Raw genomic sequence first — 19,166 nt, 5'->3', positions numbered from 1 at the left:
GCAAAGTTAAGTGGCACCAGCAATGGCTGCCTCACCAAGAATCTGCCTGTTCTTTGCGTTTTAATTGTATGTGTTATACATTTTTTGTGTTCTTTAGCTTGTTTTATGTGCGGGGTGAGGGGTAACTTTTTCTAATCTCTTACCTCAACAGAGATGCGATTTTTTTCTGTATCGTATCTGCTTCCGCACTGCGGACCAACATTGAGGAGTTGGCGGCCTCTGCTGGAGACCTATTTTAAGAGAGCTCCACCGCGGTCGCCTGTGGATCGCGGAGCTCGCAATCCCTTTGCCAAGCTCCAACCATGGGTGCTTGCGGACTTAACACCACGGAGCCCGCAGTCTCTGGTCAGAGACCGACTTCGGGAACTCCAAGCCGCAGGAGTTACCTCCGCCCCGATGTGGGAGTTTCGATCGCGCCGACGCGGAGGCTTCAATTGCGCCGACGGATGGTGCGACTGCCTTGACCGCGGGAGAATAAAGAGGAAGAAGATTGGACTTTTTTGCCTTCCATCACAGTGAGGAATGTGGGGAATTCGCTGTGGTGGATGTTTATGTTAACTTATGTAGTTGTGTCTTGTTGCTTTTTTTTCCCCTATGGCTGTATGGTAATTCGCTTATCACTGTACCTTAATTGGTACACGTGACAAGAACAGACCTTTGATACCTTTTAAAAAGAGACATTAATTGGATAAACAATATAAAATTCTTCATTCATTGGCTACATCTATTAGCTAATTTTGTAGTAATAGACATTTAGTAAATGCATAGTATAGAAAGTTGATTTTTCTGTAACTACCTGCTGAAACTGCCTTGGTTTCAGTTTCAATTATTTCTGGAGTTTTGTTAAATGATGCATGTCCCTAGAAAGATACAAATAAATTAACATGAATATAAATATTTGATATAACTTATCGTCATAAAAATATATTTGGGAGAAAGCTGCTTTATTTTCGTCACAGCTCAGTGTTCTTTCAATGTGGAATCCAATGTCCAATAGTGTTGGGAACTTCAAAAAACAATACATGCAACGATATCTGCGTTTCTAATCAATAACCATTCAGACACAGAAATACATAATTTCTACACTACCACATGATCTGTATCTTGGAACTCCCACACACTGCATTAGCACCATCACAGCGTGACCTGCTGTTCAGCGTTCATAGGACAATCAGTCACACATCTTGGCCTTGACAGCAAAGATGTTTTTTTTTTTGCTTTTTTTTAAAAATCAAGATAATTGAATTTATCCCAGAAAAAAGAAAATCTGCTATGAGAAAATGCAACAAAAACCACAAATATCTTGGTTCTGCATAATTTGATGATAGTTACAAAATAAATGTTTAATTAATGTTGGTCAAGAGGCACAAGTGTTGCCCTTTCCTCATATTGGCTGGGATAACAATTGTTCGGTGTGCAGCAAACGATTTTTTGTAAATGAGTTTAGTTCAATGTAACTCAATTCCTAAAGGCTATCAGTCCCTACCACAAAGCTAGCCAACACATTGCAAAATGCCAACCACACTCATTAGTCAAGCTACGGAATACTGCCACTCTTATTCAAGGAAAAAAATAATCCGTTGAATAGGAGTGGAAATTTTCTTTAACGTGAAGAGACGCATATCCTCCAATCTGATTTTCGAAAGCCTGGGTTTATAGTTACTGAATGAGATGCTGCTCTCTCCACAAGCTCAACCATGACTGTGCCCATGTTTGCCAACTTTTTCTCAACTTCACAAACATAAAACCATAGAATATTTTTAAATTATATCAGCACAATTCAACTGTATTTAATGCAGTGACAGATTAGCATATTACAACACTAAGGCTCAGACTCATCCAACTTCTATACGAATAAACACTGGTGCAAGTTGAATTATTTCTTGGTGAGAAGTAAGACACTTCCCAGAGCAGAGCTTGTACTGCAATAAAGTTAACACAACAATCATTCCAAAGTGAAGGAGACTTGCTCCACGGACTGTTCAGCATAGTCAGTTTTTAGCGGATGCAGAAACGACGACTAAGTTTTCGGAACGATCTTTATTAAACACTCGCTCCTTAGTCAACAGGTCTATTCATACACATCTGATCACAACGGTGGTCAGCAAAACAACTGTATGCGAAAGCGAAACCGCGCGAAAACAGCAGCCCCGCCCGAGTCACGTGATCACGGCTTCCGAACACCGGGTTCGATATCTGTGTGCACCAGCAGGCGCCGCTACATGGCCCTCCCCCAAAATCCGCGGCACGGAAACGCACGGGTAACCGGACGGTTCGACCGAAAAACGCGCAGTCCGAGGTCGCAGGGCGAGCGTAAAGGACCTGTCCCACCACCAAACGTGGTTGCTTGCGGCGTACGGCCTCGCGGGGCCGGTCCCACTTCAATCGGCGTATGGAGTTGTACGGGGCTGGTCCCGAAATCGAGTGGGGCTCCAAAAATCAGTGAGGCTCCAAAAATCAGTCGGCCCGCATCCGCATTGAGGCCGTACGCAGCGCCTCAACGGGCGTATGGAGTTGTGCGGGGCTGGTCCTGACATCATACTCACCAATCAGCTGGGCAGGAGGTGGGCCAACTGAATTTGGACGTCGCACGGCGTCGGGCGGTGACGTCATCGTGCAATCTTGACGGCGTATGTCTAGCGCATGGCGTTACGCGATGACGTCACCGCCCGACGCCGTGCGACGTCCAAATTCAGTTGGCCCGCCTCCTGCCCAACTGATTGGGGAGTATGATGTCGGGACCAGCCCCGGACAACTCCATACACCTCCACGGTTCGAATTGGGACCGGCCCCGTGAGGCCGTACGCCTCAAGCGACCACGTTTGGTCGCGCTAGACACATGCAATCGCATGCTGGTGGGACGCCCTTAACATTCGGGGCCGGCATAACAGAACCGGAGGGGCGCGACAAACCCAAACAAGCGTAACAGAGGGGACTGGTGAAACATAACCGGGGGTAACAGGTGCAGAGGGCGGCAAAACGGCCGGTGGATGCCCTCTACGCCGCAGAGTGGCCACACTGGGATATCCTCATCGACGTGTGCTGGCTTAAGCCGGCTGACGGAGACGAACTCCTCCCTGCCACCCATGTTCAACGTGAACGTCGAGGTACCAGTCGCTAACACCTTGTACGATCCTTCGTACACCCGCTGTAATGTTGAGCGGTGAGCATCCCTACGAAGGAAAACATAAACACAATCCCGTAACATAGTAGGCACATGCACCGCGGACGACCCATGTCGGGTGGTGGGGACCTGGACCAATGTGCGCGCCCGCTCGCGAAGGTCAGCTATCACCACCGAAGCTGGGATCTCCTGATCCCGGGGGATGGGCAGAAAATCCCCAGGTACTCGCAAAACCGAGCCGTAAACCAGCTCGGCCGAGGAGGCGTTGAGGTCCTCCTTAGGCGTAGTTCTGATGCCTAGGAGAATCCAGGGCAACTGGTCAACCCAATCGGGGCTGGTGAACCGGGCCTTCAACGCCGACTTGAGGTGTCTGTGAAACCGCTCGACTGACCCATTCGACTCCGGATGATATGCGGTGGTCTGGTGTAACTTCGGCCCGTACAGCTCCGCCATACCACACCAAAAGGAGGACATAAACTGGGCCCCTCGATCAGTGGTGATACCTGAAGGGACCCCAAAACGAGCGATCCAATGTGAGACGATAGCCAGCGCACAAGCCTCAGCTGAGGCATCGGTTAACGGTATTGCCTCCGCCCACCTGGTAAACCTGTCCACGATAGTCAGTAGGTGAGCAGCCCCTCGCAAACACGGCAAGGGACCCACCAGGTCAACATGGATGTGCACGAATCTGCCGTCTGGAACAGCGAAATCCTGCACGGGCGGGCGCACATGCCTCTGCACCTTGGAAGTCTGACAGGGGATACAAGAGCGGGCCCATGCTGCGACCTGCTTTCGTAACCCGTGCCAGACGAACTTGGAAGCAACCAGGCCAGAGGTGGCGTGAATGGACGGGTGAGCTAGGCTGTGGATGGTGTCGACAATCCGACGACTCCAAGCAATCGGGAAGATCGGGCGAGCTTTACCCGTTGAGACATCGCAAATGACTCGCACGCCTGCAGCGCCGCAAGGCACTTCAGTCAGCTTGAGTCACGATTCAACATTGCGGTAATTCTCCATTCCGGCATCGGCCCTTTGAGCTGCTGCCAGCTCCGCATAATCCACACCTAGGTTTAAAGCGGAAACCTCAGGGACCGCCGGACGGGAGAGCGCGTCGGCCACAACGTTCAGCTTCCCCGCCACATGCCGAATGTCAGACACAAATTTGGATATGTAGGCGAGGTGCCGCTGTTGCCTGGCAGACCAGGGGTCAGACACCTTATTCGAAGCGAAAGGGGGCGGCTTGTGGTCCGTGCGGCCCTCTAGGAAATAACGGAAATGTCGGATCGCTAGGTAAAGCGCGAGGAGCTCCCGATCGAAAGCGCTGTACTTGATCACCGGGGCCCGCAGCTGCCTGCTGAAAAACGCCAGCGGCAGCCAACGGTTACCTACCCGCTGCTCAAGGACAGCACCCATGGCGACGTCCGATGCGTTCACGGTGAGAGCTGTAAGGGCTGATGCCCTCGGGTGTACCAGCATGGTGGTGTTGGCCAGCGCGGTCTTAGCCCCCTCGAAAGCTATACCAGCCTCCCTGGAACAAACCAGGTTCTTGGACTTGCCGGGCAGACATTGGAACAACGGCCACACGATGGCAGCTGCTGACGGGACAAATCGGTGGTAGAAATTGACCATTCCGATGAATTCGTGCAGGCCCTTGACGGATAGTGGCCCCAGGAAACGAAGGATTGCGTCGACCTCCTCAAGCAGCGGCTGTGCGCCATGGCAGGTTACCCTGTGACCTAAAAAGGAGATGGAGCGCAATCCGAACTGGCACTTCGCGGGGTTGATCACCAACCCGTGCTTACGCAGCCGTTCGAAGAGCAGGCGGAGGTGCCTAACGTGTTCTGCCTGCGAGCTGCTGGCCACCAGAATATCATTGAGGTAGATGAATACGAACGACAAACCCAACCGACCTGATCCATTAACCTCGGGAACGCTTGAGCGGCGTTCCTCAGGCCAAAAGGCATTCTTAGCCATTCGAAAAGGCCGAAAGGGGTGATGGTGGTCGTCTTAGGGACATCGTCGGGATGGACCGGAATCTGATTATACCCACGGACAAGGTCGACCTTCGAGAAGAAGGCGGCGCTCTCCAAATGAGCTGAGAAATTTTGGATGTTCGGGACTGGGTACCAATCTGCTGTGGTTACTGCTATTGAACGCCTGTAATCACCGCAAGGTCTCAATCCCCCGGACTCTTTAGGCACCATATGGAGAGGGGAAGCCCAAAGGCTATCCGACCGCCGGACAATCCCCATGTCTTCCATAAGCTGGAAATCGTCTCATGCGATGTGCAGTTTATCGGGTGGGAGGCGGCACGCGCGGGGGTGAACCGGTGGCCCCTCGGTGGGAATGTGGGGGACCACGCCATGACGAGGCACAGCCCCGTCGAACCGGGGCGTGAGCAACCCTGGGAACTCGGCTAGAAGGGCTGTGAAAGGTTGCTGGATCTCAGCGACCTCGTCGGGTTGCTGTGGAAATGTTAACAGTCGGCAGGGCACAGATCCGACAACGAAACCATTCGCCCGCCTCGCATATCGACTAACACCTATATGGGTGGGAGTCGAAATTTAAGTCAGGGGTCTGCGCGCCATAAGTTCGAATGTCGCTCCTGTTAATGGCCGAGAGGACGGGTCCTACCTTACCGATGCAGGTATCATGGGCAGTTGGTGGCAGGATGCTGGCAATGGCACTGGAGTCGACCAGGAAACAGTGGCCGGAGTGGCGATCACGGATGAAAAGGCATTCGTTCGTGCCGATCGGGTTCGCCTCTATGGGCGATCGGCTGAGGCATTTCCCTGAGACGAGCAGGGGCTTCGACACCGTAATGGACATGGTGATAACACCAAACGCGTTGGCTGTACATCTCTGGCTGCGGCGACGCTTCTTCAGCGCTGGGCGAATCATGACCTTCGTCCCGATGTCTTCTCGGTTGCACCCTAGCCGTGGCAGTGGGGTGGGTGAAAGAACAAACATCCTGCCGTCTGTGGGTCCACAACTCGTCGACTCTCTCTGCGAGGTGCTGAAGTCGGCCCCGGCGAGCATTAAGCGGACTTCGTCCAGGAACGCCTGCTCGAACAACAAACACGGACGATGCCCGTCCATCAGGGCCAGCAACTTCGCCATGATGGTGGACAGATACCTATCGCCGACACTGTCTATGTGGATGATCTTCGCCGCCCTGTCTCTACGGCTGAGACCGAAGATATGTAGCAATAGTGCCTTCAAACCCTCGTATTTGGCTATCGTCGGCGGGTCTCTGATATACGGCAGCAGCCTCGAGGCACAGTCCTGTGGCAGAGCTCCCACCACGTGAAAATACATCGTGTCATCCGCTATGATCCTGTGCAGATGAAACTGTGCCTCTACCTGAGGTTGATCGGGTCAAAATGAAGGCAGCTTGTGGCCCGGTGAGCCCTGCCATCGTGCCGGCCGATTCTGCGGGAAGTAGTCCTCCAGCATGATCCCTGTCTAATGACAGCTAGATAAGTCGGGGTCACCAATTTAGCGGATGCAGAAACGACAAAGTTTTCTGAACGATCTTTATTGAACACTCGCTCCTTAGTCAACAGGTCTATGCATACACGTCTGATCACAACGGTGGTTAGCAAAGCCACTGTGGCGCGAAAGCTTAACAGCGCGAAAATAGGAACCCCTCCCGAGTCACGTGACTGCAGCTTCCAAACCCCGGGTTCGATATTGCGTGCGCCAGCAGGCGCCGCTACAAGCTATCATTTTTACTGTTGGTGTGATCATGGTTTCTGTTAGCCTGAATTCCCTCGGCAAAGCAAGCTTTTCATGTTTTTACACGTTGCAAATTGCTGGAAGCACAGGATGAAAAGATTGCAGTGAGATAAGTGTACGGTGCAAGCAATGCTGACTTTAAGCAACAGCAGAAGGAGTGAAAAGGACAGAGAACAAAATGCAGATCAGTATATTTGAATTGAATGGAAAATCAGCCGAGTTGAGACCATATTGATGAAGAATGAAACAAAAACTTTAAAAAGTCTTTAAGATTTACAAGAAATCCTGAATTTTTCCTCAGTTTATATACATTAATAATAATAATGTATATAATGTAGGACAGTTCAAAGTTTGGTGGTTGGTGCATTAACTTGGAAGAGCAAATGATTTGCCACTTCACTTGGATGTACTATGCAGATTGCTGGATGGTTGGTCGGGAAGACCAGGGGAAACCTCTTGGACCATTCCTCCATTTCCACCAGTCCTTCCCCTTCTCATTTCAGTTTACCACACAATTGCAAGAGATGCATTAACTGCCCTTCTATATTTTTCCTTCCCACTATACAGGGACCAGGCAACTACAGGTGAACAATTTACTTGCACTTCGAAGTATATTGTATTTGTTACACAGAATGCGGCCTCCTTTACAGAAACCAGAGTGATACTTTTTACAATTCCTCTTCAGTCCACAGGGGGTGACTCAGCCTTTTATTTTCATTTCCAGTTGCCTTTTATTTTCATTTTCCATCTCATTCCCAGCCCTCTCTGCACTTAGTCTCGTACACTGGCCAATGATGCCCAATGCAAGCCTGAGAAACAGCGCTTCATCATCCATCAGTCCATGTTGCAGCCTCCAGGACTTGAAACGTAGAACCACAATTTGCATTATTTGGAATATACGACTAATCTTTTATCTCCATTAAATACGCTTCAAAAGTAGGCAAAACATCGTCATTAATTTGTAATAATGCAAATTGTGAACTAAAGAGCCACAGCACCAAGAGCACAAAAATCATCGAGCTGGAAGTATTACAAAATTGGGTTGTAAAGTATTGGGTTCTGTTTACCTTCTGAATCAAGTCTTCAAAGTCAGTTTTCAACACATCGTTCACTTTGGCAAGTTCAGAATCCACATTATCTAACTGAAGCATTCAAAGCAAAAAATTAAAAAACATTAGCAAAAGCTTGGAAACCACATCGCACCCAAGACAAATATATTAACAGTCCATAAAGCACTTCTCAAAGAGCACTGTTGCTTATAGAAAACACTGAAGCCACTGGAGGCAGATAAGCTCACAACATTGAGAGTATCTCGACAGGATTAGTATAAATTGGCATTGGGTTAATATATAAATGGGCCCACATGACTTCATGGACATTTGGGCCAAAATGACTGTTCCTGTGCTATATGACCTTTAAATAACTTGCATGGAAATATTTTCCCGTCAAACTTGCTTCAGAGTTTTCACATTTCGTAGTTGTTTGGTTTGTGCTCAGTAAACAAATGAGCCACCATAGCCAAAGTAAAACTAGTAGGTTGGGAGTGGTGAGCAGGCAAAACAATTGCTGAAGTGCAAATTATAAACCAAACAAGTGAGATATTAATAAGCAGTGATGGGTGATTAAAAAGGACCTACCTGGCTAAAATTTGCATTGATGCTGATGGTGTCCAGTGAAGCCCTTATGTCATCACATTGGTCAACAGTTCCTGGTGCTTTGCAAGCTGCATCATTCAGTGTGTTGCCGAGATCTGTTCGTACAGCAGTCAGGTTTCCCTGCAGATTGCTGGTTGCTTCCTCTAATGTTCGCTTGGAGACAATCACCTTCTCTAAAGCTTCCTTGCTTACTCTGATGGCTGCAGATTTAGAGGGTTGATTAAAAGTTATCCCACTGCCCAGTAAAACATTTAACTTTTATCTGGCTAGACAAAACCCACCATACATCAGAGTTCTTCATTCTGCTACGTCTTCCACGGAAGAAAACAGTCAGATCTTGCAGGATAATTGTTTACCATGTGCCAATCAATTGAATTTTATTAAATTTCCACATGAGTACAATCATACAAAATTGCAGTGGGAGGCTCACAAATTTCTCCACGTGGGGAAGTGGTAGCAAACTGCACCACTTTACTATAAAGCACAAGGTTGGACCTGGCACAGATAATGCCCCTCTGTGATATCGCTGAAGAAACTAAACTGAGGCAATAAATAGTAAAATACGATTTTCTTTGAGCATCCTCATGATTGCTTTTTAAGTTTAAAAACTTAATGAAATGTTATAGACTTAATGGTTTGACAATTTATGTGGGGTTGTGTTCAGTGAATCGATTGCCGAGCCTGCGCTTGCTCTCGGCCATATACGAGCACGCCTGGAACAGTGGAAACAGTAGATGAGGTTGGAAGAGGTGCAAGTGAACCTCTGTCTCTGCGGAAAGGCCTGGAGATGGGAAGATGTGACTCGTGGTGGGATCCTGTTGGAGGTGGCGAAAATGTCAGAGGATTGTGTGTTGCATGCAACTGCTGATTGGGTGACAGGTGAGGACAAGAGCGACTCTGTCCGTGATGCAACTGGGGGAAGGGGGAACAAGAGCAGAGCTGTAGGATATTGATGAGACCCTAGTAAGGACCTTATCTGTGATAGAAGTGAACCCCCATTCCCGAAAGAATGAGGACATCTCAGATGTCCTTGTATGGAACACCTCATCTTAGGCGCAGATGCAGCGTAGACTGAGGAATTGGGAGCAGGGGATAGAGTCTTTGCAGGCGGCAGGAAGTGTAGTCTAGACAGCTGTGGGAGTCAGTAGGTTTACACAGTTCAGTCTGTCCAATTTCCACCTGCCTCACTTAAGATAACTGTAACAACAGCCATTGCAGGATGACATATGCATTTAAGTTAACAATAAAATTGTTGTGTGCGGGAGTCACAATTTTTTGCGTTTTTGTTAATTTTGATAGGTTCATTGTCAGAATGTCAAAGATATTCACATATTCAATGACAAGGACAGGTGGCAAGCCTGGGGCATGGCGACACCATCTACTGTAGCCATTGCAGTTGAAGAGCTGACTACATGAATTTGAAGAAGTGCCTGTGCCATGCTCGTCCATAATCAGCAGGTTCACAAGAGGCTCCATCGTGGGTCATACTGGAAGAAACACATCAGCAGGAGGCTCGGGGAGCTTGCTGGTCAGTGGAAGATATGACCCCAATGTCTTTGGTCCTTCCAACTTTGAACTGAAGGGAATTTAATTAATTTGATTAAACTTTCAGAGATGGAGTACAATAGAGGACAGACAATTTTAAAAAAACATGGAAAATCTTGCAGCAGATGTATAAAAATCTGATTTGATTCTTCAATGAAGATTCATATGCTTTATGCATGGGCTGTTTATTAGCAGCAAAAAGGCATTTTCTGGATTCTTTAAAATGTGTTCAATCTTCCATTTGAAGTATATATTGGAAACATTAAGATCCATTTCTAGGTGCAGTTTTGTATTAAGATGTTAAAAGCCTCAAAAGTCAGAATATATAAAGATTCCTGGGGGAAAAAAAAAACAAAAAAACTGAAATGTCCCGACTGGAAAAGTCACCTATCCATTTTCTCCAGAGATGTTGCCTGACCCGCTGAGATACTCCAGCACTTGTGCTCTAGGCAAAATGTGAAGTACTGATTTATCACCTCTAGATGGCTACCTGCTTCCACATCATTTAGCAACACAGCATGCAGCGTCTGAAAACCCAATATTAAAGCACACAGAAATGAAAAGGTAACACATTTCAAAACTGAGAATTTTGGACCATTTATCACTGGATTTTAATTTTGTTTTTGTAAAATTCATGTTACAAAAGCTCCTTTGTGTACAGCATGTCTAGATTTTTTTTTCTTTGAATAATGATTCTGGCAAACATTTGTAAATGTCGATACCAATTCAAAACATTCAATATTTAAAAAATATATAAATATTGCTCAAATTTATTAAAATATAATTTATTTCAATAACATCACAGAACTCTTGCAGACTGGTGGATTCTGTGCAATTAAATAATTTCCAAGGTAAATTAAATAAATATGACTATCCAATGAGTACAATCCACAACAAGGCCAAGCACAACAATTAAATATGAATTTAGACAAAAAGATCATGAACAAACAAGACTTCACATAACTGATACCACATTTACCTTTGATAGCCCTTTTCACTGTGGCTTCAATGCAAGAAAGAAATAAACCAAAGAAAGATAATAGAAAAGTGTAGAACATAGGAGGAAAAAAAGAACTTGCTCAACCTTTCCTTAGTTTTTTTTTTAAGCGTGGGTGCATTACATTACCAATAAGCAGGATTTATTTTCTGTAAACCGTTTCACATTATAGTGCTTAAACTGAAGCACTTCCTTAATCCAGTTTCTCACATGTTGACCCATATGGTTCCAGATCAGATCATTATGTCAACTATTCCCAGGTAGAATAATATGAAGGAAGAAATCTAATCTATTGACAATTCTTTTCACCTAAAGCTCTTACAAACTCTGTTGGATGTTGTGTGCAATGTACAAGGACGGGGTTGAGATTAACTATCACACCCTCCTCTGCACATTTTAATAGACTGGTCGAACACAGAGGAGGGTGTGATAGTTAATCTCAACCCCGTCCTTGTACATCATCTATGAAACAACAGGAAGCTGGGCATGGTATCCAAGATTAGGATCAAAATTTGCAAAAGTTACAGGATTTTGGAGAATAAAAGGAATGGTGAACATAGAAAATTCCGATCATAGATGGAGGCAAATAAAACAGCTTAATTACAGAAAATTCAGTCATGACACACTTGCCACCCAAATGGGATGCCTTTTCAACTGACTGCTAACATGGTTACGATAGCCCGAAATTCTAGCATTCTGCAATTGTCTGCAGAAATTTGTTTAATTAGAATGAATGAACAATAACGTTTCAACTATTTATCTCAAATGCATTTTAACCCCTGCATTGAAGATGTTCATTACATATTGTTCTTTAACCTGTTTCACTTCTCCAAGAGATATAATAAAACTAAACAGCAATTTTTTTCAGCACTCAAAATTAGTTTTCTTTTAAATCACATGGTTATAATACAAATGTGGAAGCTTATAGCAATAACTTTATTAATTGAAGTAGGAGCATTAATAAAATGTATCCATGAAAAGATTTGAATTTTGAATAAAATCTGCAGCATTTAACTCTCTGTACATCCGTGTCAGTAGGTGTATATCTTGCAGAAGTCCAGCTGTTAGTGTATAATAAGTCTAATTTACAACAGATTGTCATTTAATATCTTCATTTAGAATAACGAGGACCCCAGTTCACCCTACGATGCGTCACCCTAAATTCCAAGTTGCACATGGTGTTAGCCAAGTATAGAATGTTCTCTGCATGTTATGGAATCCGTGCATCTTCCAATTCCACTCCCTGCAAACCCATCCACCCTACCCCCACCAATACAGAGATTTGCACTATTTGGTTATAATTTAAAATAGGTTATAATTAAGCATTACACTCATTGCACTACACTTAAACACTACATCATGCACTCAACAAACCTTTGGCCATGTGGAAGCAAGCATCCAGCGCAGGAATAACATCCTTTGCAAACCGAGCTCTCACTTTACCACCAAGTACACGGTCAATATCTAAGCGGGAGAAAGAATGTCAGTTAGTTCTGAGAAATGCAATTTATGCAAGTTATTTTTGCCAGAATTTATTTTTAAACCCGTGATGCAACCAGTCAGTCAGCTCCCTAGTAGACACCTGTACAAGTTAAATAGAGTATTCATCAACATAATAAATCTCCTCAATTTATTATAGTAGAGGTATTGATGAACTTAGTGATTGCATCAAGATGCTGAGCTCCCAGATAGATCTTCAGAAATATGAATGCCCAGGGATCTAAAGTAGAAGATCTATCTGGGAGCTCAGCATGTTGATGCAATCACTAAGAAAGTTCATCAATACCTCTACTATAATCTACTGCCATCATGTCAATAAAGATAGGTTCATAGAAACATAGAAAGTAGGTGCGAGAGTAGACCACCAGGTCCGTCGAGCCCGCACCGCCATTCGCTCATGGCTGAACACTAATGGTTCATGGATCTTCAGCACTCCACTTCTAAAGTCAACAATTAGTTCCTTAATCTTGTTAATGTTGAGCGCAAGATTGTTGTTCTGACATCATTCCATTAGATTGCCGTTCTCCCTACTGCTCTCTGGCTCATTGTTGCCTGTTATTCATCCAACAACAGTGGTATAGTCGGTGAATATAGTGGGCACAGAGTGAATCGAGCAGGGGACTGCACACATCAGTGCGCTTGTGATGATCACGGAGAAGTAGGCATTGTTGCCAATTTATAGTGATTGTAGTGTGCTGATGAGGAAGTCATGAATGCAAGCGTGCAAGAATGAGCGGAGACGCATTTGATCCAAGTTTGATAAGTGGACTCTTTTGCTTTTGTGCTGCAGAATCATTTTAAACAAACAGTATGAACTGCCAGTTAAGGCTAACAAACATAATATCTAAATACATCAGCACCACATTTTGCATAAATTACACATGACCTTTGACTTGTCAATCTACTCTTATCCACAAAAAATGTTGTGCCTGCCTGATTTAATGCAAGAGCTTATTCAACCAGTTTCACGACAGAGGATGCCATATGTCAGAAATGAAGTAGTTGGCAGCAACTTTAGCTGCATAAAACTTTAAAAGTGATCTATTGTCATCATCTTGGTTGTAGCCAAATTTTAAATGCCTTTGGGCAGAAAACACAGCCTACCGGTTCCACAAGCGCTGGCAAAATGTTTCTCTCTAATGACCCCCCCACCCCACCCACGTCCAGTAATAATGTCATGGAATACAAGATATCCATAGTAAATGGAGGAAAGCATTCTGGAGTCACTTGGCATTCAACTCATGCAAGTGTCGAGTATTGGAGAGCCCATTTCCCAAAACATTTGACTATCTCAAGATACCTTCAAGTGTCCTTGAACAGAAATAGATCATTTTAAAGTGATGGATCTCTAGGGAATGAGTTGAAATTTTAATTTGTCATATTAAATGATATGAAATAAAGCAGATTATAATGAAGTAAAATTCAATAAACCTCAAGACAATCCTACTTACCATGCTTCGCAATACAATTCATTTTATTTGTAAACACCTCAATTGATTAGGTCGATTGTAACAGAAGCAACAGGCACAATGTGATCAGCAAGAAATGCAAGTAGTAAAATTGTTTTTAAGTATCCTTTGATCTTATTGCACACTAATAAAAAGGTGCAATATAGACATTTTGAAACTCAACATATACTGCTGGATGTTTGCCAATCAATGTGTACAGATCAGTAAAGACAATAATGAAAAATTACAATTTGATAGAAATGCAACAGATCAGGTAGCATTTGCAAGGGAAAATAAGATGTTTGGGTATTCTGTTCATTTGGTTACCTAATATTTCCATTTTGTTGCACAGAATTCCAGATTTCCTTATCATTTGAATATTAAAAATAATTACATTTTGGTGCAAAACACGTTTTAATTATCCATATATTATTAGACCTAAATTCAGTATCTATTCCACCTCCCCCTTCTGCTCTTCACAGGGACAACTCATTCTGTGACTCTCCGACCTCATTGCCCCTCATCCCCTGGTATTTGTCCCTACACCTCCCCACATCAATCACCATCCATGAAACCAAGCAGAGAGAGGCAGCGATTCATTTGCACCTCCTCCGACCTCATCTATTGTATTCCATGCTCTTGATGTGCCTCGCCCCCCCCCGCAACCTATGCCGGCAAAATCAAATGTAGACCAGGTGCTTGTTTTGCAGAGCATCTGCCCTCCATCTACATTTGCACAACTGGAGCTTCCTGGTGTACATCATTTCAAATGCTTCAACACCAAGCTGTCTGTCCTCATCTTCTTTTCTGCAGTGTTGAAGCCAAAAGCAAACTCACAAAATAACCTCATTTTCCACTTGGGTAGCCCACAACCTAAATAATATGAACATTATATTTTCCAATTTCTAGTAACTTACACCCTGTGTCCATCTTCCATTTACCTTCCCACTCCCTTTGTTCACCTTCCCTCTCCCCCCAACCCAGTTACCTGGATGTGTTACTCTTCCCTACCTTTTTCCATCCACCCATCATTCCCCCAACTGACCAGTTCCACCCAGAAATACCTTTGACAATTTAGTACATTTCTTGGCTACTTTCCTCTTCTGCGGCACGGACAGTTGCAGCAACCATAAATTACTGGAAACAAATACATTTTCCTCAGTATGCAGATTAAACTGCTGGAGAAACCCGGCATGTCAAGCAGCATCTATGGAGGTAGAAGAATGTCCACAGTGTGACTTGAAACACCTGCTATCCCTCTCCCTCCGTATGTGCTGCCAGGTTACTACTGGTCCACCAGCAGCATTATTTGCTCCAGATTACAGCATTCAGTCTCTTATGTCTTCTTGTGAAGCACCTTGCCCAGCTGTCACAGCTCATTGCAATAGCCAATAAACACAAGATCATTTAAAGTAAACTAAAAAAGGATTACTTACTGTTAAGATCAGAGAATGCTCTGTTCTTGGTTGTGTCATATTGATGTATGATATATTTTATTTGCTGAAAGAAAAAAAAAAAAAACATTTGCTGAAGTTCACTACATTTTAAATCTTCCTTCTCTATTCAGCCAAAATATTTCTTACTGTTGGTGCTTGATCGAGCAAAGTGTGTAGATCCTGGAAGTTGTTGTTGACCAGCTTCTTAACACCTTTAATTTGGTTGGTAAGGTTTTGATTTGCTGCAAACATGCACAGGGTCCCTGCCCTATTATAAATATACAAAAACATGATTTTAAAATATGCAAATGGCTATGTGTATCCAGAGTTTATGATGCCAAAATCAATTATATGCATAAATTACCAATGTGACAAAATGTGTTGAATGATGTTTTCTAAGTTTATCAACATGAATTACAGTGATTAGAATGTAAATTACATTGCAGGAACAGATATTTATTCACTCCTATATTATTTTGAAGCTTTTTAAACCAATTAGCATTCCAAAAAACAGGAGGAATTTTAAAACATTAATTAGCAGCAAAATTCCGCTATTTGAAAAGCATGGGTAATTTGACTCGTGTCCAAAGTGTGATTATGTGTTAACAAGAGGATAGCACAAGCCAGCTCTGCATTTGGAACTGAAAATCATGGGGAAGAAGAGAAATCAGCCGAAAGTCCAAGGTGTACCGTGCTGTTGTCATTTCCACATCGCCAGAGACATAGACCGTGTGCAGCCGACATGCCAAACGCTCCGTCTGTGCAGAATACTTCATATCAAGTGGCAAGACAAGATTCCTGACACAGATTCTGTCCCAAACAAACCTCCCCAGAATTTACAAATTGCTAAAAGTATCACAGATCAGGTGCCAAGGACATGTCAGAAGACAAAATAACAAAGCAGCTAGTTTAAGGAGAGCTGACAAACAAGCACACGATGGGCAGAACAAGAGATTCAAAGACTCTCAGGATATCCCTGAAGAGATTCAACATTGACACATCACAGAAAACAACAAGCATTGGACCATCACGCAGAAAATGCAGTCCTCGCTCATGTGACAATCTCGACAAACAAGCAGCACGAATGCTGCAGCATCCCTACAGCTGTCACCCCAAGGGAACTAGCTTTCTAGCCCAAAACTAATGTAATCAGCCACATTGCTACGTTATAGACCAGATGTCACGGCCGTACCCTATCAGGAGTAACATACATCCACATGCTATTCCCTTCCATGAAACAGAAATAGTTTGTTTTACGCCTACCATTTAATGAACATGTTAAATGAAGAGAAGAAAATATGACATTTCCTGCCTGGACCTTCTTCACACTAGGTAAGAGTGGTAAAGGCAGTGCATGGTACGCTTGCCTTAAATCGGTACGGCCATTGAGCACGATAGTCAGGAAGTCATATTGCGTCTTTATAGGACTTTGATTAGGCTGCATTTGGAATACTGTGCAGTTGTCACCCCATGTCAAGAAGGATAGAGGCTTTGGGGAAGGTGTAGAAGAAATTCACCAGGATGCTGCCTGGATTAAAGGATATTAACTATAAGGAGAGGTTGGACACACTTGAATTGTCTTCTCTGAAGCATTGGAAGCTAAAGGAAGACCTAATAGAAATACATAAAATTGTAAGCGGCATAGATAGGGTAAACAATCAGAACATTCCTTCCATTAATCACCTGGAAGAAGCACGGAGACAGCAAATGCACAGAACGTTCTCTAGGAGCGGAGGACCAAACATCCATCCCCAGTGGCTCAGTAGAACAACTGACCAAGGGCCAAGATATATTGCCACTGCGGTAGGTGGAGGGGAAAAGCCCATTTGATCTTTTCTTCACATAACTACTCACCTCAGATGAATCTGTCCATGCCAGTATCAGTAGGAGTGACCCCACACACTTTATGGAGATGAAATCCTGTCTTCATTGAAAATACATTCGTATGGAAAGCCACCACCACCATGCGGAACGGGGAGGCTGCAAATAGTTCTATTCAGCATGGTGGTAGTACCTTGCAACATGAAACGTATTTTCACTGAAAACAAGATCTAATCCCCATAAGGTCTGTATGCAACTCGGGACTAGGCATCTCTGAAGCAACGTGGGCCATCAGCAACAAAATTGCATTCAACTAAAATTGGCAACCTCATAGCCCAGCATGTCCCCTGGTCTACCATTGTTTAATTCTGGACAATTAAATAACTTGCTGCAGGAGCAGGCTCCATATATTGCACTATTCTTAGTGGGGTGGGGGGATGGGGGGGGGGGGGGGGGGGGGGAGAGACCTCAGCAATCAGTGCAAAAGAGAAAGCTGAAGCATTTGCAAGTATCTGCAGCCATAAGTGCCACATAGATGGTGCATCTCAGCAAATTCCAGTGGTGCCCAACATAGATGGCAATCTTCCATAAGACAAACAAATGTCTAAAGGCATGGGATGAGGTAAAAGCAATGTCATAACACCATTCCACCAATAATATTGATGACTGTCAATCCATGAACCAGTCTTCATCAACAGGGTGGCAATGGAAAGTGTCAACAGTTAAGCTCCAGGATATGCTTCTCTCTGAGGATCCAACATGGGCCTAGCACACAAAGAAAGTTTAGCAACATCTTCACTTCATTAGAAGATGGAAAAAATTCAGGATGATGCCAAATACTCTCGGTATGGTAGAGATAACTGATCAGCTCGAACACCCAAGACTAAAGGAGGCTACAGAGAGTAGAAAACATTCTACTGCTCCCACAGGTATCGATCTCCCATCATAAAGGAAACTAGCTGCTTCAAAAAGATACAAATGGGCAAAACCCTCTGTTGGCTGGAATCATACCTAGCACAAACAGAGATGGTTGCGGTGGTTGGAAGCCATCCTCTGCCTTGGATAATTAACTCAGCAGGAGGTCCTCATGGCTGTTAGGCCCAATCATCTTTAAAGGCCTTCTTTCAATTGTTAGCTCAGAGGTAGGGCTGTTTTCTTATGATTGCACAATGCTCAGCACTATTCATGACTACTCAGATAATAGAGAAATTCACAACTAAATGCATCAAGACCTGGATAATATCCAGCCTTGGGCTGTTAGGTGGCAAGGAACAGACACACCACACAAGTGTCTGGCAATGGCCCTAGCCATCAGGAAAAATAATAGCTATAACCCAATGCATTCAACGCCATTGACAACACTAAATTCTCCCACTATCAATATCATAGAGGTCATCCCAAATTTACACTATGTGGCTATTGGTCAGAGTCTAGGAATCCTGCAGCAAATAGTTCACTTCACATTTCCCCAAAGTCTGTCCACCATCTATCAGGTTCAAGTCAGGAGACTGATAGAATACTCACTACTTATTTGGATGATTGCAGCTTCAACACCACTCAGGAAGCCATGATCAAACAAGACATAGTAATCCGCTCAATAGACACATTCCCTCACTCCACCAACGCACAGAATCAGCAATTGGCACCGACTACAGAATGCACTGTGGAAACTCAGCAAAACTCTTTGGAGAAGATCTTCCAAACCGACAATTTCTTCCAGCTAGGATAAAGGAAGCAAAAGCATGGGAACACCACCAATTCAAAGCTGCCCTCCAAGCCACACACCATCCTGATTTGGAAATATAACATGGTTTCCTCACCACTGGGTCAAAATCCTGACCTCCCTCCCTTATATCATCACGGGTACCCACACTTCATGGCCTGCAGCATTTCATGGAGGCA

The 19,166-nt window shown here is 44.4% G+C and overlaps 1 protein-coding gene across 6 annotated transcripts in view; it reads right to left on the bottom strand.

The window, feature by feature from the left end:
• The window catches only part of prom1a (prominin 1a), a 142,443-nt gene that overhangs the window by 40,405 nt on the left and 82,872 nt on the right, over positions 1-19,166 (bottom strand). For all 6 annotated transcript variants that reach the window (XM_055638723.1, XM_055638747.1, XM_055638740.1 and 3 more), the window contains exons 6-11: positions 15,591-15,711; positions 15,444-15,507; positions 12,434-12,523; positions 8,500-8,717; positions 7,930-8,004; positions 797-860 (exon numbers count right to left, since the gene is read on the bottom strand). In XM_055638723.1, the coding sequence (XP_055494698.1) occupies positions 797-860; positions 7,930-8,004; positions 8,500-8,717; positions 12,434-12,523; positions 15,444-15,507; positions 15,591-15,711 (632 nt within the window). The remainder of the gene's footprint in view (positions 1-796; positions 861-7,929; positions 8,005-8,499; positions 8,718-12,433; positions 12,524-15,443; positions 15,508-15,590; positions 15,712-19,166) is intronic.

The sequence above is a fragment of the Leucoraja erinacea genome, chromosome 1, assembly GCF_028641065.1.
Source record: "Leucoraja erinacea ecotype New England chromosome 1, Leri_hhj_1, whole genome shotgun sequence".
In the NCBI taxonomy this organism is placed as follows: domain Eukaryota; kingdom Metazoa; phylum Chordata; class Chondrichthyes; order Rajiformes; family Rajidae; genus Leucoraja; species Leucoraja erinaceus.
This window is presented reverse-complemented; position numbering and strand designations above follow the sequence as displayed.